General features: G+C 44.9%; 1 protein-coding gene across 4 annotated transcripts in view; it reads right to left on the reverse strand.

Annotated features, from left to right (window-relative positions):
- Positions 1-26,946, reverse strand: part of grik5 (glutamate receptor, ionotropic, kainate 5) — a 352,876-nt gene that overhangs the window by 60,872 nt on the left and 265,058 nt on the right. For all 4 annotated transcript variants that reach the window (XM_034174412.1, XM_034174411.1, XM_034174414.1 and 1 more), the window contains exons 3-5: positions 17,640-17,804; positions 10,009-10,106; positions 9,424-9,589 (exon numbers count right to left, since the gene is read on the reverse strand). In XM_034174412.1, coding sequence (XP_034030303.1) covers positions 9,424-9,589; positions 10,009-10,106; positions 17,640-17,804 — 429 coding nt within the window. The remainder of the gene's footprint in view (positions 1-9,423; positions 9,590-10,008; positions 10,107-17,639; positions 17,805-26,946) is intronic.

A 26,946-nucleotide genomic window follows, 5' to 3' on the forward strand; every position in this document is an offset into this window, starting at 1 on the left:
TTGTCATTCTGTTCTGTCCTGTGTCTGTATCAGTTAGTCATGTTGTTTTCCTCTTTTGCACCATTTTGCGTTCTTCAGTTCCACTTTAGTTTTCTGCCTTTTCTTCCTTGATTTTGTACTTGGTTATTTTGTGGTTCTCCTTTTAATTTGATTATTATTATGGTATGTTTTAAGTTCTACTCACCCCCTGTGCTCTTTTGTAGTTTATAGTCACTCCGTCTTTGTCAGATTCAGTGTGTGTTTGTAGGTGTGTTTTTGTCAGCCGGTCTTCCCCACAGCTGCTGCTCATTTTCGAATCACACCACCTGTCGCTCATTTGTTCATTTGTGTTGCTATTTAGGACTGCACTGTTTCCTTTTGTGTTTGCTGGATTATTTTTTGGCACCTTCCATTTGTATCTATTTGTAAAGTCTTCATGCAGATTACCTTTTGTCAGACCTCCAGTTGTTGCTGCTTTTAGTTTGAAATCTCCTGTTGTACTACCTGAACTCCTTCTGTTTATTGGACTGGACTTCTGCTTTCGGTAAATAAATCACATTTGTTTTCCCTTTACTACCTGTGTGGTTACTGCCTGGCTGCACCTATTCGGTTCATCCTGAAACTGATCGTGTGACACAACACTTACAACTTCACCTGGGTGAACACAGTACCTCTACTATTTACACTAAAATACCTTTCATTGAGAACCAGGAAATAAATTCAGATAACAGGTGAAAATATTAACTTCAAGCGGTCCAATAAAATGTCATGACATTTGTCACATAGCAGAGACTTTACCTGTTAAAAATTTTCCATCATAAACTTGTGCCAAATACCACTGCGGATCTGGTTGTATCCACTGTGGACAACCAGATCTGAATAGACAACATCTCTGTATAAATAGCTTAAATATTTCTCCAAAGATCATAGACACTATTCGTCAGCTAATATGACTAACAATCACTGTGTATTTTGCTAAAGAATTGGATCATATACAAATTAAAACAGAATTATTATTCTTTTCAACATTTTCTCAGACATCATAGCCTCAATCAGATGAGGCTTGACCACTGTTGGATGGGACACCAGCACATTGGAGGTTACTTCTCCAGCCAAAGGTACCCATTTACAGCTGGGTGGACTGAGACGATGTAGATGGAGTGTCTCGTCCAAGGACACAGGAAGGTAGCATGAAGCACACACCTGGAATCAAACCCCAGTCTATAAATAGGTAGGTTGTCTAACTCCTACACCACAGAGCCATCTGCTCTGTGGTGATAAAACAGACAGAAATAAAAGTAGAACTACAACTCCAGTAAGACAGCTCTTCATGAAATTCAAGCAAATTCCTCTTGAAAATGAGGTTAACCGATGGCAGTTAAGAATCACTTGACAACAAGCATTGAATTAGCCTTTACTAGAAAACCTACCCCATCTTCCTAATTGTAATTCCATAGTAAGCACCCCAAGCGATGTAAATAAGTGGTGGGCATGGCACATGGGGAGGGAGAGGAAGGCAGCTCACAGAGCTCTTCAGCAGGAGAAAGACTTGACAACAGTGGGGCAATCACTGAAGCAGGCCAAAACTTTAATTAGTTTGAGGAAGGAAGGGGGGGGAAAAAATCAATGCACTTTACAGCTTCCCTCTCCTCTGCTCTCTTCTTTTCCTTTCACGTATTCTCTCCCTCTCTCACCCATAAGCTCTTGTTTACGTCCACCAGTCTATTTCTCCTGTCTTAGTTCTCACGCCACTGTGTGACTTCCATGTGCTCAGACATGCTTCCCTCTCCCCGTCCCCGTCCCTCACCTCATCCACCTCATGCAAACAGCAGAGTAGAATAAGGCCCAGATGTTGTCTCGTGAGCCAGGCAGATACATCGGAAATGCCCCAAAAACTACCACTTGCACGTGTTCAACAGCATGTCGATGGATTACTGCTTGCACAAGATTAAGATGGGAAATGATTTCCATGAGTTTCATTAATACGAGGGCTGTCAATAAAGTATAGGTCCTTTTTATTTTTTTCAAAAACTATATGGATTTCATTCATATATTTTTACGTCAGACATGCTTGAACCCTCACGCGCATGCGTGAGTTTTTCCACGCCTGTCGGTGACGTCATTCGCCTGTGAGCACTCCTTGTGGGAGGAGTTGTCCAGCCCCTCGTTGGAATTCCTTTGTCTGAGAAGTTGCTGAGAGACTGGCGCTTTGTTTGATCAAAATGTTTTCTAAACCTGTGAGACACATTGAAGTGGACATGGTTCGAAAAATTAAGCTGGTTTTCCGTGAAAATTTTAACGGCTGATGAGAGATTTTGAGGTGATACTGTCGCTTTAAGGACTTTCCACGGAGCGAGACGTCGTGCAGCGCTCTGAGGCGCCGTCGTCAGCCTGTTTCAAGCTGAAAACCTCCACATTTCAGGCTCTATTGATACAGGACGTCGTGAGAGAACAGAGAAGTTTCAGAAGAAGTCGGTTTCAGCATTTTATCCGGATATTCCACTGTTAAAGGAGATTTTTTTTAATGAAAAACGTGCGTACGGGTCCGCGCGTCGGGACGCAGCCGGCGTGGTGCGGCGGCACAGGAAAAACACCTCCGTGTTGATAACCATTTGTAAAATCCAGGCGGCTTTTGATGGCTTTCAGTGGAGTGAGTATATGAGAAATTGTTTAACAGCTGGACATGTTCCAACTTGTCCTTAAGGCTTCCAACGGAGGTGTTTTTCCTGTGGCGGAGCGTCGCGGCGGCTGCGAGCCGACGCTGCAATCCGCCCACATGTCTTTCATTAAAAAAATCTCCTTTAACAGTGGAATATCCGGATAAAATGCTGAAACCGACTTCTTCTGAAACTTCTCTGTTCTCTCACGACGTCCTGGATCAATAGAGCCTGAAATGTGGAGGTTTTCAGCTTGAAACAGGCTGACGACGGCGCCTCGGAGCGCTGCACGACATCTCGCTCCGTGGGAAGTCCTTAAAGCGACAGTATCACCTCAAAATCTCTCATCAGCCGTTAAAATTTTGGCATGGAAAAACTCACGCATGTGCACGAGGGTTCAAGCATGTCTGACGTAAAAACATATGAATGAAATCCATATAGTTTTTGAAAAAAATAAAAAATACCTATACTTTATTGACAGACCTCGTATAGTGCTGTGGAAATGGTTTGTTTCTGCATTAAGCTACACAGACGGTTGTTGCCAACAGGGTGTTTGTTTACACGTTACTCGCCTCACTCGCACAAAACAGTGAATATTGGTTTCACCTGAATGCACCAGTCTACACTTGACGTATAAATGAAGTGAGCCAGTGGTAAACAAGTACCCCAACAGCAATTCACACGTGTACCAACACAGAAACCTGAACACTTAAGGGCAAAACATGCACATAGATAAAACATCACTCAAACACACAAAAAAAGAAAACCCACCATGACACACACACATTCTGTGCAATGTACACCCACACGGTTGCTCAGACTGTGGTACAAGCCTGTTGAGTGGCAGTTAGCGCCTATTCTGCAGCCATGGCAACCAGCTCCATGGCGATGGATAGCGCAGCCAAGTGGGTCAGAGTCTGAGTGCAATAACCTTGTAAAGATCACATTCAAACCAAATATGTTGCACATATCACACCCCCCTCCCTACCACCACCAACCCCCACCATGTCTCTTCGACACTAAAACCTAAAACCTGCATGATTTGGCCTTGATTGTAAGCATCAGCCTGTCCGTTACCTCTCCTGCATTTGAAAGAGGAGAACCTTCTGAAATCTGCAGCTCTTATCTCTAAACATCCAGGTGATCATCAAAACTGTGAAAGATCTCTGCCGCCATTTCAAAGCTGTGGATGTTCAATAGAATGGAAAATCCACAGGGACTTAGCTTTACTTTCAGCACTTGCAGGACTACTGGCGAAGTGCCGGCTAACAGCTGGAGAGATAAAAGATGTGTCACAGTGATCAAATCAATATTTCATAATGCCACAGCATTTTGTTTGTCAGAATCGATGCTTTTCAAGCTGCGGAGAAGGTTTTGACACTTGAATGGTTCCACTTATCCTTTATCTACAACCCCAAATAAGAAAAAGTCACGAGGATATGGAGAATGCAAATAAATAAACTCTGTAGTGATTCTTCCATCTGTGCCAAGTATACACTGTGAGAGTTCAACAAGCTTATAAATTCACTGCAAACCACACTGTGCAACATAGATTTATGTTACTTAGGTTAGACTCCAAATTTAATATATGCAGATCCTACGATGTAACACAGAATCATGGGAAACACACATCACATCACCCTGACAACCAAGACAATGGAAGAAGACACTTGTATTTGTCAGCATGTCACACAAAATCTGTCACAATAGAGACAATAAAGCTCATTTATGATAGTGGACTGGACAGACTATGCAGTGCATCTGGAAAGTATTCACTATGCTTCACTTTTCCCACATTTTATGTTACAGCCTTATTCCAAAATAGATGAAATTCTGTTTTTCTCTCAAAATTCTACACAACACCCCACAATAACAATGTGAAGAAATGCTTTTTTGTAGATTTTTGCAAATTTATTAAATTATAATAATAATAAAAACAACAAAGAAATCGCATGCACATAAATATTCACAGCCTTTGCCATGAAGTTCAAAATTGCACTCAGGTGCATCCTGTTTCCACTGATCATCCTTGAGATGTTTCTACAGCTTAGTTGGAATCCACCTGGGGTAAATTCAGTTGATGAGATATGATTTGGAAAGGCACAGACCTGTCTACATATAAGGTCCCACTGTTGATAAAGACAGGTGCTTCAAGCTTATGGCATCATATTCAAGAAGACTTGAGGCTGTAATTGCTGCCAAAGGTGCATCAACCACATATTAAGCAAAGGCTGTGAATACTTACATACATGTGATTTCTTAGTTTTTTATTTTTAATACATTTGTAAAAATTTCAAAAACTTTTTTATGTTGTCATTATGGGGTGTTGTGAGTAGAATTTTGAGGGAAAAAATGAATTTATTTCATTTTGGAATACGGCTGTAACATAAAATGTGGAAAAAGTGAAGTGCTGTCATGTTCCTGCCCATGATGGGTTCATGTCCTGAATCTTGTGTTTGATTTATATGATATCAGGTTGCCATTGTCATGCTTCAGTTATCTTTTGTCTTGTTTTTATTTATTTTTGATGTATCATGGGCTTGCCACATATTTAGTTTTGCTTTATTGTTTATTATTTGCTTTCACTCTTGGTCCCTTAGTTGCTTTAGTCTTAGGTTCATTCTGTTTATCACATTTATTATATTGTGCTTTAGTCGCAGGATTTTGTTACTATTTATATTCAGTGCTTCTTTTCTGTTATGTTCAATTCATTATTTATTGCACTGTTTATCAGTTATCTTGTTTCATTAATTGCATTATCCTGTAGTCATCTGGTTTGTTTATTCCTGTTTGTCAGTAGTTTATTTTCGCTCATCTCATTTGTGATTTCAGTTATGCTTTAATGTCAGGTTTTGTTTCCATTTCTCATGTTCATGTTCTGATCCTGATCTTGGTTATAGTTGCATTTTATTCTGTCCATGGTTTCTGTTTTGATTGCCCCTGCACCAGCTCTTGTGTCTTTGTCTGTCACTGACTCTTTTTGCTCTGTGTTTTCTTCCACCTCCACTCTTGCCCCTGCTCATGTGTCTTTGTCTCTTTCATCACTCCACTCTGTGTTTCCCTGCCTTCACTTTCTTGCACTGTGCACAAGCTTTGTCTTCCCCGGTCATGCCCCTTCCAGAACCTTCACTGACACCTGCATCTTGTTTCACTGATTACACCACCAGTTATTTAAGCCCTCACAGTCTCACAGCCAGATCGTTGACTTTGTCACTGTCCAGTCTATCAGTATTTTGACCTTGCCTGTTTTTGACCTCGAGTTTTGTCTTGCCTCTGATTGCCCGTATGCTGCGTATTTTGACCTGTGCCTGTTTTTGACTACGCCTCCGTTTCTTGTCTGCCTGCTACCTCTGCCACACTGCTGGACCACAAGTGTACCGACTACCTGCCTGTTGAGCCAATTAAATCCCTTTTTGAACTCTATCGGTCGTGTGAGTTTGCAGTTGTGTCCTACAGTTTGTGCCATGCCTGATAGCTGTGAATACTTACCAGATGCACCACTTGTTAAATAATAATTAAATAAACCATTAGCATAAGCAGCACAAATTAAAAGCTAGATAACAATTGAAATATAAAATGTAGCTTAATATGTATGTATATAACACAGATTAAGATCTTGTCAGTCAGATAAAACAAGGATGTGACTAGCAACTAGAATAATCATACATAACAGGAGACCCATGACAGGTACTAAACTGTAAACCCAGTCTTACACAATTCAACATAAATAAAGCTATGTCCACTATAAGACAGAGAAAATAAATACATATTTCATGACAGGGCAAAGTACCAAACTCTGTGGTCCTCACTTGTGCAGGGATGCCAAGCATTTATGTTCTCCTGATTCAACGACATCTGCGCTGGCTCAGCCACCTGTGTGACACAGATGAAGGCCGCATCCCAAACGACATGGTGTATGGGGAGTTCAAGAGTAGCACAAGACCACGTGGTTGCCATCAAGACAGATACTTGGACAAGTACCGTGGCAAGTGGAGGACAGCAATCAAGGAGGTCATCAAAAGGACAGAGTTCAAGTGGCATGAAGCTTCCAGACAGAAGAGGATCCAGCAAAAAGAAAGATCAAAACACCTGATTGCATCACCTGTGATTTATGCGGTAGAGACTGCCACTCTTACATCGTTTTGTGCAGTTACAGATGAAGCTGTCCATCATGACAAGAACGTTTATGGACACAAACACTCCACCATTTCATGAGAATGGACAACTTTACAATGCTGCCATTCCTTCTTTCAACACTTTAAAGACTTGTTGGCCTGGATGATGATGAGTGATGAAGGATTTCAGGTGCCATTTTGTCCCATCATACCTGCAAACATGTTTTAAGGTGTGTCACAGTACTGTGTCATCATTGTTATTTTGTTGTTGGTGGGGTTTTTTTGGTCTCAAAAGTTTCCATCCATGGGGAGCTCGGAGTAGAGTCGCTGCTCCTTCACGTTGAAAGGAGCCAGCTGAGGTGGTTAGGGCATCTGGTAAGGATGCCTCCTGGGCGCCTCCCTAGGGAGGTGTTCCAGGTACGTCCACCTGGGAGGAGACTCTGGGGAAGACCCAGGACTAGGTGGAGAGATTATATCTCCACACTGGCCTGGGAACGCCTCGGGATCCTCCAGTCAGAGGTGGTCAATGTAGCACGGGAAAGGGAAGTCTGGGGTCCCCTGCTGGAGCTGTTGCCCCCGCGACCCGAACCCGGAAAAGCAGTTGAAGGTGAGTGAGTGAGTGAGTGAGTTTCCATGCATTCTCTATTAGGTACAGGTCAGAACTACAGGCAGCCCAGTGCAGTTGCCATACCCCATTCATTCATCCACAGCCACGCCACAGTCGTGTGCAGAATGTGGATCTGGATGGTCCTTTTCATCTTTGGTCTGGAGCACATGGCATGCATCCCCCCCTAATAATAATAATAATAAATACTCATAGTAAAAGTTTGAATTGTGTCCAACTCATATGTCCCAGATTCCAGACAAGTCAACGCCACTTCTGCACAACCTTAATATAGGGCTTCTTTATTTTCACAGAAAGGTTTTAAGTGGTAGTCACCAATTCACCTGCCCTCCATCTCTGACTGGGAGAGAAAGCTTGAGCACCCAGAAGGAACCCACTCAAACACAGGCAGAATAATGCAAACCCCACACAAAAAAGGACCAGCTCGGAAGCAAACCTGAATCCTTCTCACAGTGAGGCGCACCAGTGCTAACCACTAAGCCACTGTACCGCCCCCCAAAATGGAATATCTTTGGTTCATACAGTCTCCAATTAAATAAAACTCAACATAAATGTAAGAAGCACTGAAGATTTTTTAAATTTACATTTTCCATACATCACAACTTTTTCTGATGTGGGGCTGTATAATTACTCTTTAGTTCTGTAAGTCTGACATGGCTGAAATGAGCAGGAAACAACTGCATAATGACTCATCACTTAAGGGATGAGTCACACAAGTGCACAAAAAGTCAAGGATTCTTTCTGATATATTTTCACACTGACAATATGTATATGTTTAAATAGTACTGTTGTGTCATCCAATGCACAAAGCTGTGTTTGAATATTAAAAGGATGCAACAATTTGATTCAATGGACAACAATGACTGTGAAATATAATACACTGATATCTTGACACATTTTGAAAAAAGTTGATTTGGAAACGAGCTGTATGATATTCATTCATTCATTTTCTATACCATCTTATTCCATTTAAGGGTCACGTTAATAGGTGGAGCCTATTCCAGTGGTCATTGGGCTTCACCCTGGACAGGACATCAGTCTATTGCGGCAACACGTATCGGCAGACAAACATACTCATTCACACCTACGGCCAATTTAAAATTTCCAATTCACCTAAATTCCTTTTTTTAATGAGAGGTAGCTGAAGCACACAAAGGAACTCCTGCAAACACGGGAAGAACATGCAAACTCCACACAGAAAGGAGCAGGCAGGAAGCGATCCCAGGACCTTGTTGCTGTGAGGAAACAGTGGTAACCACTAAGCCACCTAGTGCCCTGGCACAGCATTTTTATTTTCCAAAGCTGATTTTTATTATTTGGCAATTCTTAGGGTTTTGAATATTTTTTTAATTAGCTTTTTGTAAAAATGTAAAACATTTTGAGATCACTAAAAACAACAAAACACACACACAATAGATAAAGGTAAAGCAAGTTCCATTCCTGAACTTTGAGGATGAACTAGCTAGAGTAACACATCTCCTTATTAGGATCAGGAGCCTCCAGTTCCAATTGGAGTCTTTATCTTAGACTCCCAATGCTAAAAAACTAAAACCATGCCATTCCAACATCACTCAGGTTAACAAGGTTTGCATCAGATGTTGGAGAACCAGGACAAATGGACTGCTATAGAGCAAGACATTCGTGGACATGGAACTGGTGCCAAGCTACTATAGCAGCAGACACAAAGAGGGGCTACATGCACCATGTGTGGCAACTATGGCTGAGCAGGAGAGACCAACAACCATATGGACTAAGACGGACCTGCTGGCTCAATGCTCAAACATCAATAAAGGGAAATTACTGCCACAGCTGGACTGGACTCAGCAGCATGTGAACAAAGGGCTGCTTCCAAACAGGGCTAAACAGCTGGACACTGTAAGCCTCCCAATCAGAACAACTAAACTCAGTGAGCTGCAAATGAAAATTGAGGCTAGGCTAAACACAGTTAACCCTCAGAACCAACTCCTAGGCACACTGACAGACAGACCAAAATAAGTGATTTCACCCACAGTGTTCTCGATAATAAATAAACTCTACGTGTACTCACATTCAGCCTTGGCGCAGACCAGGCTGGCTGAGGGATAACCAAATGAGCGCAGGATGGCTGCTATGGCCAAGCTCAGGTCCTCATTGCTGGGGTACAAAGTTACAGAGGCAAAGCGTAGGTACGGCAAGCGGGGAGTCTCCTCCGGACCTATCTTCACATGAGGGATCTGCCAGAAGGAGAGGGGTGGAGGCATTTTAATATTTGCAGAAACATAAAGGGGAGAAAGGCAAATGTGTCATGATTAGTTCCCCCCACACGACCACAGATAAAACAAATATCTGAATCAAGAAGACACATTAGAGAGGCTACAGGCTGAAGCAAGATAAGAAAGATGTTAGCGATATAAAACTGGGAGGTCTGAAGATAAGTGGCTATGTTATGATGGCAAAAGTGGATGATGGTTAATTATATGAGAATACATTCCACATAGATAAACCTATGGAATGAAGTCTATGCAAGGAGGAGAAGCAAGTCAAAGATAAACTGGTGCACAATGTCTTTTGCAGACATCAAAACAGATTTGCACACATTTGCATGTGTGTGTGTGTGTGTGTGTGCGCGCGCACATCTGTCTTACACACTCACCTCCTTCTCTCCACATATATGACTGACAGTAGAGCCAGAGGCGGGGCTGGAGGTGGGACCAATCACAGAGACAACGCCTTTGGGTAGAATCTGACACACTGAAAGGCACAAGGAAAATAAATGTTGAATATGCAGACACACGCACGCACGCACACGTCTTTCCTTCTGTCAGTTTGATGGCAGTGCAGAGTTGGCATACAGTCAGCGCTGCACTTGGGGACGGATGTGGAAATTAAAAATGCAGCGAGACTCAGTATAAGCGCTGAACTCCGTTTTAACCATTGACATTATTGCAGCAGTACAATCTGTCTCATTAGAATCTGAATTATTTTCAGGGGAATGCTCCAAGGGTTACAGCAGGGCAGCAGATGAGTTCCCGCTGCGGTTATCCATTTGTTTACACAATCATTTTTTCTGACTTATAAGGCATCTTATTGTAATATATCTCTGGCACCAGGGGACACGAACAGATTGGCACAAGTCTGCATGATTATCTTTTTGCTGCAGGAGCACTTTAAAAATCATTTTCATGACTTAAATGGTCATAATTTGACAGGGACTACACCTTTAATGTAAAACCACTGTATATGAAACACTTTCTAAACTACTTTATTTAGTCTCCATCATTAATCAGTATTATTCTGCCTGATTTGACATGATCATACACATTTCACTGTTCAAAGCTGACAAAAACTAAAAACATCCTCTGCAGTGTTGAGGACATACTGTAGATTAAGTGGAAACAGGTAATGCTCATCTTCTCTCTTATATGTGATTAATTGACCAGCCTACACTACGTCTATCCAAGTCAATAACTGTGACAGACTCACATGTTCACCTGCCAACTGCAATTAAGAGACCAGAGAGTGTTTCAAACCCAACATCTGTCACTGGCTCATGCCCACAATAGACAGAAGATTGGCAAAGTATGATTACTGCTTCAGCACACAGTACCACTATGTTCTTCTATAGAATCGCAGTATTATGCAGTGGACTTAACTAGGATGTTGACCCATGGGGAACCACGGGTTCTAGATGTGCTCATTTCTACTGTATACGGAGGACAACTGACTTTTGGGGAAAATCTGTTTACATTTATGCTTGATACATTTTTTAAGTATTGACATAGAAAATTTTCTTGGCTTTTGTGAAAGTCTTTATTGAAGGTTTCATCTGTTTCCAGTTGTGTTCAATTTTCTAAAATGAATTTTTGTCATCAGTAAGGGCCCCTTCACACATAGTGCAAAGTTTGGACGATAGTGCACACTTAGTGCGCATGGTGCAGGAATCATGTGCAAACTGTGTAATGTCGTCCCTGTCGCCAACGGCTCGTACACCTGTTGCTACAACTATTTGCGCACACAAGTGGCTGAAAAATAAAGTGTGTGCTGTGCGACTGGATGCACCTGACCAGTAGATGTGGACATGCTCAGAGCACACTGCTTCTCATTCATGTCATTTCATGACTGTTATGTCTGTGACCATGGGTCATCTACAGAGGAACAGGCGGATCATATTTGTGTTGCTCGCTTGATAAATGCGGTGTTTTTATATGGTGTGGGATTTAATTTTTTTTTTTGTAATACTTCCATGTCCTTCCTGATATGAGGTAGCTTCCCGCAGCTTTTAGAGAACAGCTCCATAGCTCAGTGGTAAACTCTCTGACTGGTAATCCAGAGCTCTTGAAAGGTGTGAGTTTGCGTCCAGTGGGTGGTATGTTTTTCTTTCTTTTTTTTTTTTTTTAATTATTCTACATAAAGGGGCGCAATGTGGTTCCACATGTACCAGCTGGTTTATATATTTTTATTTCTACCACATAAGCGGCGCAATGTGGTTCCACACATACTGGCTGGTTTTTATTTTTTTATTTATACCACATAAGTGGCGCTGTGTGCTGCATCTGGCACTGTTCCTGCTTGAAAGACACTGGCGCATGCACAAACTCTCGCACTGGGTTCGTGCACACCTGCCCGTCCGCGCGATGTTTCATGCGCTAATTTCCAACTGTTTCGCTGTTTTTGTCCAAATACCGTCCAAACTTCGCATCATGTTTGAAGGGGCCATAAGCTTTTCTGAAGCTGCTTAACCACTACAATATTCCATGTAAAGAAATTATGACTAAATGAAATTTTATATTTGCACTGTGACAGTGTTCACATTAGATCAACTTTCTATTTCCACTCACCCCCCCCCCCCCCCCCACACCTTTTTTTTTTTTTTTTTGGCCTGTGTGAGACACTGTTGAGAAACAATTCTGCCATTTTGTCCTGAGTGTAAACATGTTCATTCTGGGTTTGGGGTCACATGCATACAGGAAATGTCCAGATTTGAATCTGCTGTCTGGGATGTGAGAGGATGGGCAGACTGATTAATTCTGTCAGGTCTTTAGCAACCTCACAGGCTTTTATTTTGAAATACAGGCTCTTATTGTAGTAGTGCGTATTGGTCCGATTATCTTGCTGTTTTCATGAGTTGAATCCTCAAGAAAAAATACATTTCAATTGATGTTCCAGATACACAAACACACAGAGGCCACTTCCTTTTATTATATGGCTGGCAGTACTTTCTGTATACACACTCAAAAAAAAAAAAAAGTTTTTTAGGACTTCAATTACTATTGGACCAATGTAGACACATTTTGTTTGACAGATTAATGGTTTCTTGCAGACTGGTTACACATTACCAAGGGGATATCCCGACTGTTTTTTAATTATCACGACTGGATGTATCACTGGAGAAAGAGGTCAATGTGCCGAATATGGACACAAAGATTTCTAGTATTTGGCTCCAGGCCCGGAGCTGACTGCTCCTGGAGGATGACTAACTCTTAGTGACACCTTCTGTTGTGGATAAATTTTAACACAATCGGAGCAATAGCTTTTGAATTATGTAAGCTGACAGAGAAACACTGTTTGCACTATAGCGTCTAGTTTTCTTCATAAGGGTTCTTACATTGTGTTTTATGTATCATATTTGAAGTATCTACTCTCACTGCAGTCTGTCCTGTTTCTAAGCTCCCTTGATGTAGTTTGTCCTCCTCTCAGGGATAAACGGACACTGATCTTCACTGATAATCTCTTCATTTTCTGAAATGTTCTGTTACAATTCATTCTCACCGTTACTATTCGGTGTTCTAGCTTTTCCCAGTGCCATGAACCAAAGACATGTTTTTCAGACTTTAACGTCCACTGAGACATTTTTGTGATTTTATCTATTTCAATAAAATTGAACTGAATTCTTGTTCTCAACACAAGGCCCGTTGTTTTAAACTTAACTGTGTTATTGTCGTTGTCATAAAACTTGAGTCTACAATCTTTTTTCCGCTCTTGCTGGTATTTAAAGCAGCCAATTAATCTTCCTCTTGCCCTGAAACTGTGTGTGTTTCCATGCATCCGTAAGAGCCAATACAGTATTCATGTGTGAAAGTGCACAACGGGGTGTGTACACACGTACACTCGTTAGTGCCCGTATGTGTGCATGTGTGCTTCAGACAGTCGTAGCTGTAAGATGATCAGCTTGATGATCCAGAGACGAGAAAGCGCTGCGAGCAAACAAGCCTGTCAGAGTCTCCTGCCCATCGGTCAAGGACACACACTTTCATACTCACACGCCTACAACTCAAGCATGCGCATATGTACACAACTGTTGTGAGGCACACAGAGACGTTTTGTCAGTAGCTCGTGGGGGTGTCAGTGACCTATTAGAACTGAAGCAGGGAGTGTGTCTTCTCAGTGCAGAGATTCCACACTGCCTTTATGTTCCGTTTGAACTCTGTATTAAGAAAAATTTCATGGTACACACCACACAATAAATCTTCAAGGTGGCTGTATTTTCCTGAGAATAAGTCATTATTTTAACTACTTTGAGATGTATGGTGACGTGTTTTTTTTCCTCTGCATGGGCCGTTTTTTTATAGTCTGGAAAAAACTAATTAAAGTCAATGTTTTTTTGGAGCGCAGACTCAGAGACTCTTCGTGTCTTGCTTGGTGCTGTTTATTCGTGTGGGATGCGCTGCTTATTTTTTCCTGATTTGCACAGTTGGCGTTCCAGCTGTTACTAGAGGGCACTGGGTCGCTCTTGTTAATGAGACTGGTCATGTGCTGGTCTCCCGTGACTTGTAGGCTAATCAGCACCGTCCCTACTGGTTCCCAACCATTGGACAGTGGTGTCTACATTCCAGTCAGCGTCTGAAAACTACCCGCTAGTAAATTTCAATAATCACTGTCAAGTTGCAGCTGCCGCCCTCAAAAATGGAGTGTGTTTCTTTGTTTGATTGCATATGAGATATCTCACTGTTTTGTGCAGATACACAGCAAAATCTTCAGTGTTTCATTTTTAGCATAAGGTGTTGTTCTGGTGTTCATTTCAAACACATTTACACCACACCGGTGTCACACCTTAGTATTGTGTGAAAGCACACAAGGCCTGATTTACCAGATAACCAGTGTTAAGCGCCACAGTCACACCAATGATGGACAGAGCAAAAGGATTTTGTCCGTTGGCAAATACGTTAGTCTCCCGTGGAGTTTGAACACTAATGGACAGATGATGTCGCATTTCTGCACTGAGCAGAAATATTTTCCCAGTTTACAGACAAATATGCTGCATTTGGGCTCTGGAAGCATGAAGTTATAGCCCTGGTCCCACCGAATAATGAACGATGAATAATGAGACACGTAGCATGTTTTTTTGGTACAAATCCAGTTATTCAACTATCGTGGGAGAATAGTGGCTCTTAGAGGCAGAATATTCAGCTAACAAAGCTCATCTCTGAGCGTGGCACTAATTTCAAGAAATTCAAAATTTAGCAACAACAGCTTGGGGCAGTTTCTGTACGAGGTATGACGAGGAAAAATGGGGATTTTAGAGGCATGTTGGTACTGAGGACAAGGCTGTTAAAAGCTCATTAACCGAGCACCTGATGGCTACGAGAACCGGAGAGGGTATTTTGGCCCCACCCTCTCGCACACTTCATCTTGACAATCTCACCTGTTTTGTGCGTCGGACGCTGTATATTAAATAATTATTTTGTAGCACATTAATCATTTTCTGTCAGAGTTTGGCCGTTTCATTCCCCCGCCCCCATGAGGTGGAGAGCGTATTTGGAACAGCCTAAAAGGTAATTATTTGTAATGTTTATATTGTAATAGCTTGGTAAAACATCTAGAATGGATACTTTGAATTGAAAACCCACACTTTAAAGGGACCAAGTGTGGGAGGGGTGGAGGGTTGGACCAAATCCATGACTAAACGTGCACCAATGTCACAATACATGGCGCTACATGGATCATATGCAGCAACACAAACCATTCGAGGCTGGATGGGGTTCAAATGACAGGTCAGTTGTGGCTCATTAGGGGCTAATATCTGGCACATGCGAGGTAACTAGGAACACATAGAGGCTTCTTCATAGTAGATATGTGACAGATTTATACGTGGATCATTATTCAAATAATTGCTGACAAATCCATATGTGGCACATTATTCATGGCAGAGACAGAGCAAGAGACAGACAGAGAGAGAGACAAAGAGAGTGAGGGAGTGAAAGAGAAAAGAGAGAGAGAGTGAGAGTAAGAAAGATAGACAGAGAGAAATAATAAAGCCCTGATCCACAGAGAGATGCCACCTCAGCCAGCTGGAACTGAGACTTTCTACACAAACAAGCAGAGTCACCAAACACAAACCCTATTAGACTAAAACAAATTATAAGAAAAAAAGAAAACAATGTGACGCATTAGAAAAAATTAACCAAAAACCACAGTAAATTGGAATGCTACTTGGCCCTAAACAGACTGTACTCTGTGGCAGAATACCTGAGCACCGTGACCAACCCAAAGCTCAGGAAATCCTTGACCATGTAGACTCAGTCAGCACAGCCTCACCGTGGAGAAAGGCCGCCACAGACAGACCTGGCTCCCCAGAGAAGACAGAGTCTTCACCCACTGCTCACAACACGAGGTGGAGACCAAGCTGCACTTCCTAACCACCTGCCCGCTGTACCAAGACATCAGACACATACTTCCCACAGATCACCCAAAAAGACTTTGAGAGTATGACCAACATTGAAAAACCATATCAAAATCCATATCTGTTGGGTAAAGTACAACAATGTGCAAACACAGCAGCAAGGCTTGTGAGCTGCTCCAACACAAAAAAGGAGCAACAGAAACCCATCATAAACCCAAAACAGGAAATTAAACTGCTATGTCATTTTATCTATGTATAATATAACACATTTTATAGGATAGTATATTTTTACAACAAAAGCAGAATTTTTACTATTATTTCAATCCCATATTTCCTGTTTACACATTTATTTAATGTAGAATATTGTTAACTGTATGAACATCTTCGTAATTTTTTATCAGTGACTTGCAGCCACACTACCAGTCAAAGGTTTGGACACACTTTCTCATTCATGCACCTTCATTATGCACAACCCTGCCATATAACTGAGCATGTTCACACACTGGCAATTTAAAAACAAAAGTCTCCTATTTCAGACCTTCAATTCTTCTTTCATCCATTATATTTAGCAAACTGGTGAAAAATTGTTGTGTTCTGCCAGTGGAATACACACAGACAGCTTTGCACACAGTTCTCTGCATTCTACCGGCTGAATACATCATAATTATTCACTAGTTTGCTGAAATATCATGGATGGAGCATTAATTAAATGTTTGAAATAGGAGATTGAGGTTTTTTTTGTTTGTTTCTTTGTTGTAATAGCCAGTGCATGAGCATGTTTGTGTGCTGGAACAGCTTTCTGTCAAGGGCAATAACTTAATGCCAGGGTTACAAACTTGTAAAATACAGATCCTATCAGCACCAAGACACAACACACAAAACAAAAACACATAACATTTATAAATTACAATTAATTTAAACTGTAAACTTTACAGTATTTTCTGTAACATATTTAATGTTTAGTTAGTCTGGCAACCACAGCTACTACTATTTTATGTAAAAACAACAAAATTTTCTTTTTATTTATTTTCTTTACAGTATATTTAAGGGTGGACACATTGTGAGAGTCAATTCTATATTTATGATTTTACTGTGTATCTTCCTGATTGAGCTGATTAGAATTTGAGGCACATTTTCATCTAAAAATGCATTGAATTTTGCTTTAATTAAATGTATGCACACAACATTGTGTATACAAAACAGTATAGTAGACCTTACCCATCCACTCAGTAGCTTAAGACAATGGCAAGTAAAAAAGTACCAGATTCATTCATCTTTTTTTCTTTCTTTTTTAAGTTTGGAATCTGGGGCATTTTTCAGTAAATCTTAATTTAAAATTCCAACAAATTGTTCAATTTTTCTAGGATTCCAGACTCTCTGAACAGATAAAAAACAAACAAAAACACAAAAACAAACAAAAAAACCAGACTGGTTGGTCTTGACACAGACTCTCCTTTCTTGATAAAATCTGCCATGCATTTCCAACCCATATAAGCATGTAATTTTAGGATAGTTCAACTGCAACAGAAGGCTGCACTTTTTGAATGCCCAGCCTAGTTAAACACACAGTTTGGCAAATTGCTGCTGGACTTTATCACTCTCTAATTAGCTGTGCAGCATGAATCTATTGCACTGATCTGCCAGCACATATCAGATTCACTCACTGGTGTCAGTAGTGTCGTACTGAGAGTCTTTTTGCAGCTCGTATATGTCCACCTCCACACGGGCGCGGGCAGGACCCTCCATCACACTGTTGATGTTTTCTCTAGCCAGAGCCAGCGCCAGTCGCTCCCCACGCCCACACACAGACTGGTCATCCAGGATTGCCGCTTGGGAATCAGAGAGGAGGAGAGATAGTCAAGGAAGAACAAGCAATGCCAGAAAGAACAATCATGAAGACGAGCGGAATAAAAAGGAAAAAGACAGAGGAGAAAACATATTAAATGAGTACGAGGGGGTTGACTCTTTATGGTGTCTGCTCTCGTGTCAGTGTGGGAAGGTGTTTCACACGATGACCAGGACTGAGATGAGGGATCAAAACAATAGAAAGAGAAAAGAATGGAGGGATTTGATGCTGATCTTAATATAAGTGTCAAGAAATTCCAAACTGTTGCACAACATAAGATGGAAGGGTCACACAGGGTTGATATTCAGAATAAGTACATGGGTCAAGAAAAATGGAACCGCTGGAAATTTGAGAAATGTACAGTGGCCAAGAAACACCACAGAACTTACAAATGAAGGTTACACAAGCAAAAGCAGGAAACACTTAAAAATACAAAAAAATTAAAACAATTTGGAAATGGGGAAGACAGGCTTCAAGACAAAAAACACAAATATAATTTGCAGCACATGCAACAATTTAATTTATAAGTTGCTCCCAGTGTGCAGTTGAGCACCTTACATGGCAGCATGCACACATCAGGGTGTGTGTGTGTGTGTGTGTGTGTGTGTGTGTGTGTGTGTGTGTGTGTGTGTGTGTGTGTGTGTGTGTGTGTGTGTGTGTGTGTGTGTGTGTTGGGGGAGGGGTGTCTGTGAGACATCACTGTAAAACACTTTGTATATGTACCAACTGCAAATTCACATAGCATAAAACATGCGCACAACACAATGGAAGTATTACCAATACAGAAAGGTTTCTGCTGACAGACCCTTCAGTTACATCACAGTGCTCTGCTCTTTATCTCTACCTGGTCAGCAAAGCAGAGTACATTTATTTATTCATTTGTTACTATATTGATGATTTTATTCTTAAGCTAGCTATATTTTTGCATTTTAATTTTTTGCAATATATTGAACGGTGTAAATCAGTGGGTGTGTTGTATGGATATGCAGCAGAAACAAATTCTTAATACCAACCTATCACATTTTTTATGTAATACAGCAGGGGTGGCCAAGTTCGGTCCTCGAGAGCCACCTTCCTGACACTCTTAGTTGTCTCTCTGCTCCAACACACCTGAATCCAATGAAAGACTGATTAAAAGTCTGCTAACGAGTCTTTCATTGGATTCAGGTGTGTTGGAGCAGAGAGACAACTAAGAGTGTCAGGAAGGTGGCTCTCGAGGACCGAACTTGGCCACCCTTGCAATACAGGTTTGTGGTCAATATGCGACAAGTTAGGTAGCCTCGTTACATCATTTGTAGCCCCTCCACACAAAACACAAGTGAAGCCAACTGGTGTACAAAGGAGGTATTGCATGCCACTCATGAAAAACTGGGGGTGCCGCAAATGCCTCGTACAGCTGTTGCCAAAACCATTCGGCACTCCAGCGGCTAAAACACAGCGAGTGCCCATTTGGCCCCCCTCTCGGCAGGTGTTGGCCAAATTCCAGGTGCCACACATGAACATCCAATACTACTCGCTGGACACTTAGAAAAGGTGGGGCTATTTGCCCTTCTGGCACGAGAGTAGAGTGCAGATGACCACATTTAAGCTGTCTGTGAAAATTGTCTAACTGCCCCATAGGTGTGTGTTACCAAGCAACACATATGTCAAGCAAGTGTTCCCCCAACACATGTGGCATGCGTGTATGTCTCCCCCCCCCCCCCCGCAATACATGTGGCATGTGGGGGGAGCACACTTGCATGAAATGCTGATAATCATGTACAGGCAAGATCACATGGAGACCGGCCAGCCACATCTGAGTGCACACAGCACAGCACAGCAATGTGCCTCTCAGCTGATCTCCAGCCAGCCACTCACTGATAGCTGGAAATGACAGCTCAGTGCACACGATGTGTTAAATTAAAACACAGAGAACACAGCCAAAACAAGTATATAAATAAATACTACAATTATCTACATAAACAATTACATAACAAATACAAAAAAAATAATCACAAAGCAAAGAAACAGAGTGAAACTTTGACTGAAAAAGTGGACATGTCCGCGCGAGCCGCTGCTGTTGAGATCTCTGGACCTGGAAGTCACAGCTGGAGAACACGTACCGTGTTTGAAAGGACATGACATAACAACTCTCCACCATGAGGCACGTGCATATGCCTGCTGTCCTCATGTGGAAATACATTAAAACATATATTGCTTTTGTAACTGGCTGGAGTGTCCATGTCAGGATGCACATCGACAGGCTGTGCCAGGAGAAAAGGACCATCTGATCATGTGTACATTCAGCTGGCGATCTGAATGTCACGTCACCCACATCAACTCTGGTCCACATGAAGCACTGTCCTTTGAAACACTTCTTAGTGGACACGCGGGGCCAGCAGATGTGGACATGATAAGAACACACTGCTTCATTCATGTCACTTCATGACTGTACATCTATGACCGTGGGTCATATACAGAGGAACCGAAGGTTCATACTTGTATTGTCTGCTCGATAAGAGGGATTAAATATTAGAAATTGCAGTGTTTCTGTTTTTGGTGTATGTACCCCCACAGCAGCGGCATGATGTGGTGCAACATGATGCAGGTGCTTGCACTGTGTGCATGTGCACGAAACAGTCACCGCGGTATCATGCATGCCTGTCGACTGTGTGTCCCTCCCGACAGGAGGATGAATGTTTCGCAGTTCCCCGTTATTTGCGGATTTTCTTCCGGTTTCTGCTTCTTTTTCCCAGTGTCTTGTTATGTGTGAAGGGGCCTTTAGTGCACAGAGATACGCTAACCCTAACCTTAATCATGACCATAAACCATACATAGATGAAAGCTGCCTGATAATCAGTGGTGGGCACAGATAACCAAAAAATTTACTTTTATAACAGATAATCTGTTGTGTGGGCCGCTGAAGAGGAGGTACTGCTGGCCCACCACCAGAGGGCGCCCTGCCTGAAGTGCAGGCTTCAGGCACGAGAGGGCGCCGGAGCAACTGGGAGTGACAGCTGTCACTCATCAACAGCACCAGCTGTCACTCATCATCACCAGCACCATAAAAGCCAGGCAGCAACTCCACCTCGCTGCTGAGATATCATCTACTAACTAGGTAATATTCTCTGCTGTGTCTGAACGTTGACTTACGTGTGATCTGTTTGCAGCCGTTGTCCTGTGGTGCCCTGTCAGCTGGGTTGGCAGTCAGTGAGAGTGCCGATGTCTTTGCCTCTCACTCCAACCAGATAAGTGGTAACAGGAGCTGCTATCGTGTTCCTATTTCGGAGGTGGAGGTGCTCCCTACCGGAGGAACTGTGTCTGTGAGTGAGGATTTACTGGGTGTGTATCCACACACCCACCATTAACTGTCTCTGCTTCCTGCCAGCAGTACCAGGTCTGACAGCTGGAGACGATGGCCACCTGGAGATTCAGGACTTGTTGGATCCGGTGTTCTTCAGATCCGTTGGCGGTGGAAGCCGTGTGGGACTCGGCTCTTCTCTGGACGGACGTCTTCTATCCTCGAGCCTGCCCACACGTCACTTTTCGTATAATTGACTATCATTCTCGAACTGCATTTGTCTGTATTCCGTTGTGCACAGTTTGCAACATTAAATTGTTATATTTTGGCTTATCCATTGTCCGTTCATTTACGCCCCCTGTTGTGGGTCCGTGTCACTACACTTTCCCAACAGGATATCTCGGCCAACGTCATGGATCCCGAGGGGCGTCAACCATCGGATGAACCACCAATGGAAACACTAGGTGCACAGGCGCCAGCAGGAGGCGTGTTAGGTGAGCTGCAGCAAATCTTAACTGCCTTCACTGCTCGGTTGGCCTTGGTAACCAAGCAGAACGTTATACTCAATCGGAGGATGGAGGCTCTCACCGCTCGGGTGGAAGCGCACACACGGGGCATTGCTGCAGCACCTCCTCTTGCTGACCGAGTGCCAAATACAGACATTCCAGTGGTCGTTCAACGAACCCCCCCCCCATCCCCTGAAGCATACATAAGCCCTCCGGAGCCGTACGGGGGTTGTGTCGAGACGTGTGCAGACTTCTTAATGCAGTGTTCGCTCGTCTTTTCACAGTGTCCTGTCATGTACGCGTCAGATGCAAGCCGGGTGGCTTATGTAATAAATCTGCTTCGAGGAGAGGCACGCGCCTGGGCTACGGCGCTCTGGGAGCAGAATGCACGGCTCCTAACGATATATACTGAGTTTGTGAGGGAGTTCAGACTGGTGTTCGATCACCCACATAGAGGCGAGACCGCTTCGAGTGTGCTGCTGTCTATGAGACAGGGGCGTTGGAGTGCAGCCGAGTATGCAGTCGCCTTCCGCATCGCGGCAGCGAGGGCCGGCTGGAATGCTGTTGCACTCCGCGCCGCCTTTGTAAACGGACTGTCTCTGGTCCTTAAGGAGCACCTGGTGGCTAAGGACGAGCCGCAGGATTTAGACGGGCTTATCGACCTGGTAGTACGGTTAGACAACCGATTAGCAGAACGTTGACAGGAGCAGGGCGAAGGGCGTGGTCAGGCACGAGCCGTTCCTCTTCCTTCCGGGTCCAAAAGGGAGTCGTCTTCCCCACGCTCCACAACCAGAGGGCTCCGTGTGGCAACAGCTCCCCCTGCTGACGTTGTTGGGGAAACGAGCAGGGCCAAAATTAGATCAGATGACAGACTGAGGAGGCTGGCCCGCAGGGAGTGTTTTCTCTGCAGCTCAAAAGAGCATATACAGAAAAACTGCCCCAAATGGCCAAAAAGACAACACTCGCCCTTAGAGACTGGGCTAAGGGTGGGTCATAACACGCACGAGGGGTGCGCACGTAAATCTGCACGACTCCCAGCTACAATCCTGAGTGGGGATCTAATCCTTCACGCCCCAGCACTGGTGGACACGGGGTCGGAAGGGAATCTGCTGGACAGCAGATGGGCAAAGGAAGTGGGGCTCCCTCTAGTGGCCCTTCCGTCACCATTGAAGGTACGGGCACTAGATGGCACCCTTCTCCCTTTAATCACACACAAGACACAGCCAGTAACATTGGTTGTGCCTGGGAATCATCGGGAGGAGATTGTGTTTTTTGTAACACCTTCTACCTCCCGCATTATTTTGGGCTTCCCATGGATGATAAAACACAATCCCTGGATTGATTGGCCGTCTGGGGTTGTGGTTCAGTGGAGCAAAACCTGCCACCGGGAGTGTTTAGGATCCTCGGTTCCCCCCAGTATGACCGCTAACGAGGAGGTTGAAGTCCCCCCCAATCTGACGGCGGTGCCTGAGGAGTACCATGATCTTGCTGATGTCTTCAGCAAAGATCTGGCACTCACTCCTCCCCCACACCATCCGTATGATTGTGCCATTGATTTGATCCCGGGCGTCGAGTACCCGTCCAGCAGGCTGTACAACCTCTCACGTCCAGAGAGCGAATCAATGGAGATCTACATCCGGGACTCGTTAGCTGCCAGGCTGATCCGGAATTCCACCTCCCCGATGGGTGCTGGTTTCTTTTTTGTGGGCAAGAAAGACGGCGGACTCCGTCCATGCATTGATTACAGGGGGCTGAACGAGATTACGGTTCGCGACTGATACCCGTTGCCCCTGTTGGATTCAGTGTTCACGCCCCTGCATGGAGCCAAAAAATTTACAAAACTTGATCTTCGTAATGCGTACAACCTGGTTCGGATCCGGAAGGGAGACGAATGGAAGACGGCATTCAACACCCCGTTAGGTCATTTTGAGTACCTGGTCATGCCGTTCGGCCTCACCAATGTGCCCGCAACGTTCCAAGCCTTGGTTAATGACGTCTTGCGGGACTTCATGCATCGGTTCGTCTTTGTATATATGGACGATATACTCATCTTTTCCCCAGATCCTGAGACCCATGTCCAGCATGTACGTCAGGTCCTGCAGCGGTTGTTGGAGAACCCGCTGTTTGTGAAAGGCGAGAAGTGCGAGTTCCACCGCACTTCTTTGTCCTTCCTGGGGTTCATAATCTCCTCCAACTCCGTCGCCCCTGATCCGGCCAAGGTGGCAGCGGTGAGAGACTGGCCCCAACCAACAAGCCGTAGGAAGCTGCAACAGTTCCTCGGCTTTGCAAACTTCTACAGGTGGTTTATTAAGGATTACAGTCAGGTGGTTAGTCTGTTGACAGCCCTGACCTCCTCCAAAGTCCCCTTCACCTGGTCGGATCGGTGCGAAGCCGCGTTTAGGGAGTTGAAACGCCGGTTCTCGACTGCGCCAGTCCTGGTGTAGCCCAATCCTAACCGCCAGTTTGTTGTTGAAGTGGATGCCTCTGACTCAGGGATAGGAGCCGTGCTGTCCCAGAGCAGGGAGTCCGATAAGGTCCTCCACCCCTGTGCCTATTTTTCCCGCAGGTTGACCCCGGCTGAGCGAAACTATAATGTGGGCAATCGAGAACTCCTTGCGGTGAAAGAGGCTCTTGAGGAGTGGAGACACCTGTTGGAGGGAGCTGCGGTTCCATTCACGGTTTTCACGGACCATCGGAACCTGGAGTACATCCGGACCGCCAAGCGTCTGAACCCCAGGCAAGCCCGCTGGTTACTGTTCTTCGGGCGTTTTGACTTCCAAATCACCTACCGCCCCGGGACCAAGAACCAAAGACCTGACGCCTTGTCCCGGGTTCACGAAGAGGAAGTCAAAGCCGAGCTGTCCGATCCCACGGAAACCATCATCCCCGAGTCCACTGTCATGGCCACCCTCACCTGGGACGTGGAGAAGACCATCCGGGAGGCCCTGGTACGGAACCCGAACCCGGGAACTGGCCCGAAGGACAAGTTATACGTCCCACCAGAAGCCAGAGCTGCGGTCTTGGACTTCTGTCACGGTTCCAAGCTCTCCTGTCACCCAGGGGTGCGAAGGACCATGGCAGTGGTCCGGCAGCGCTTCTGGAGGGCGTCTATGAAAGCCGACGTCCGGGAGTACGTCCAGGCCTGCACCACCTGCGCCAGGGGAAAAGCTGACCACCAACGGGCACAGGGACTCCTCCAGCCATTACCTGTGCCTCACTGCCCCTGGTCCCACATCGGCCTGGACTTCGTCACGGACCTCCCGCCGTCCCAGGGCATGACCACCATCTTCACGATAGTGGACCGGTTCTCCAAGGCGGCTCACTTCGTGGCCCTCCCGAAGCTCCCGACGACCCAGGAGACAGCAGACCTCCTGGTCCACCATGTCGTACGTCTGCATGGAATTTCATCTGACGTGGTCACCGACCATGGTCCTCAGTTCTCTTCGCAAGTCTGGAGGAGTTTCTGTAGGGAACTGGGGGCCACCGTAAGCCTCTCGTCCGGGTACCATCCCCAGACGAACGGACAGGCAGAGCGGACCAACCAGGATTTGGAACAGGCTCTCCGCTGTGTGACCTCCGCGCACCCGACGGCCTGGAGCAACCATCTGGCCTGGATCGAGTACGCTCACAATAGCCAAGTTTCATCTGCCACCGGCCTCTCCCCATTTGAGGTATGTTTGGGGTACCAGCCCCCATTGTTTCCGCTCGTGGAGGGAGAGGTCGGGGTGCCCTCGGTCCAGGCCCACCTCAGGAGGTGCCGTCGGGTGTGGCATACTGCCCGCTCTGCCCTGCTGAAAGCCCGGATGAAGGCCAAGGCCCATACAGACCGCCGGCGTTCCCCAGCCCCTGTATACCAGCCCGGGCAGGAGGTTTGGCTATCCACCAAAAACATCCCACTGCAAGTGGAATCCCAAAAACTTAAGGACAGATTCATTGGACCGTTTCCCCTCCTCAAAGTCCTCAGTCCAGCCGCAGTGAAGCTGGTAGCTTCAGCTTCACTGCGGATCCATCCTGTCTTTCACGTGTCCCGGATTAAGCCCTACCACACTTCACCACTCTACACCCCCGGACCGGCGCCGCCTCCTGCCCGGATCATCGACAGAGAGCCGGCATGGACGGTACGCCGGCTCCTGGACGTCCGTCGGAAGGGCCGGGGGTTCCAGTACTTGGTGGACTGGGAGGGGTATGGACCTGAGGAACGCTCCTGGGTGAAGAGGAGCTTCATCCTGGACCCGGCCCTCCTGGCTGACTTCTACCACCGACATCCCGACAAGCCTGGTCGGGCGCCTCCTGGCGTTGAGGGGGGGGGTCCTGTTGTGTGGGCCGCTGAAGAGGAGGTATTGCTGGCCCACCACCAGAGGGCGCCCTGCCTGAAGTGCGGGCTTCAGGCACGAGAGGGCGCCGGAGCAACCGGGAGTGACAGCTGTCACTCATCAACAGCACCAGCTGTCACTCATCATCACCAGCACCATAAAAGCCAGGCAGCAACTCCACCTCGCTGCTGAGATATCATCTACTAACTAGGTAATATTCTCTGCTGTGTCTGAACGTTGACTTACGTGTGATCTGTTTGCAGCCGTTGTCCTGTGGTGCCCTGTCAGCTGGGTTGGCGGTCAGTGAGCGTGCCGACGTCTTCGCCTCTCACTCCAGCCAGATAAGTGGTAACAGGAGCTGCTATCGTGTTCCTATTTCGGAGGTGGAGGTGCTCCCTCCCGGAGGAACTGTGTCTGTGAGTGAGGATTTACTGGGTGTGTATCCACACACCCACCATTAATTGTCTCTGCTTCCTGCCAGCAGTACCAGGTCTGACAGCTGGAGACGGTGGCCACCTGGAGATTCAGGACTTGTCGGTTCCGGTGTTCTTCAGATCCGTTGGCGGTGGAAGCCGTGTGGGACTCGGCTCTTCTCTGGACGGACGTCTTCTATCCTTGAGCCTGCCCACACGTCACTTTTCGTATAATTGACTATCATTCTCGAACTGCATTTGTCTGTATTCCGTTGTGCACAGTTTGCTACATTAAATTGTTATATTTTGGCTTATCCATTGTCCGTTCATTTACACCCCCTGTTGTGGGTCCGTGTCACTACACTTTCCCAACATAATCAGATAACTGAAAAGTTATCTTTGATAAAGATAAACCGATGAACCACCCAAAAATGTATCGGAAGTTACAGATAACCAATAAATTCCAGTATTGTCTCTGCTACATTTGCAACTGCTAACAAGCTGAATTTGAGTTTTAACACCACGATCGCATTTGGAAGCATAAAAAGCAACGAAAGACACAAACAATGAGTCAGCACTGCTATGTTTGAACATGCTGCCCCCTTCTGGAAGT

Source organism: Thalassophryne amazonica, chromosome 7, assembly GCF_902500255.1.
Source record: "Thalassophryne amazonica chromosome 7, fThaAma1.1, whole genome shotgun sequence".
Taxonomy (NCBI): Eukaryota; Metazoa; Chordata; class Actinopteri; order Batrachoidiformes; family Batrachoididae; genus Thalassophryne; species Thalassophryne amazonica.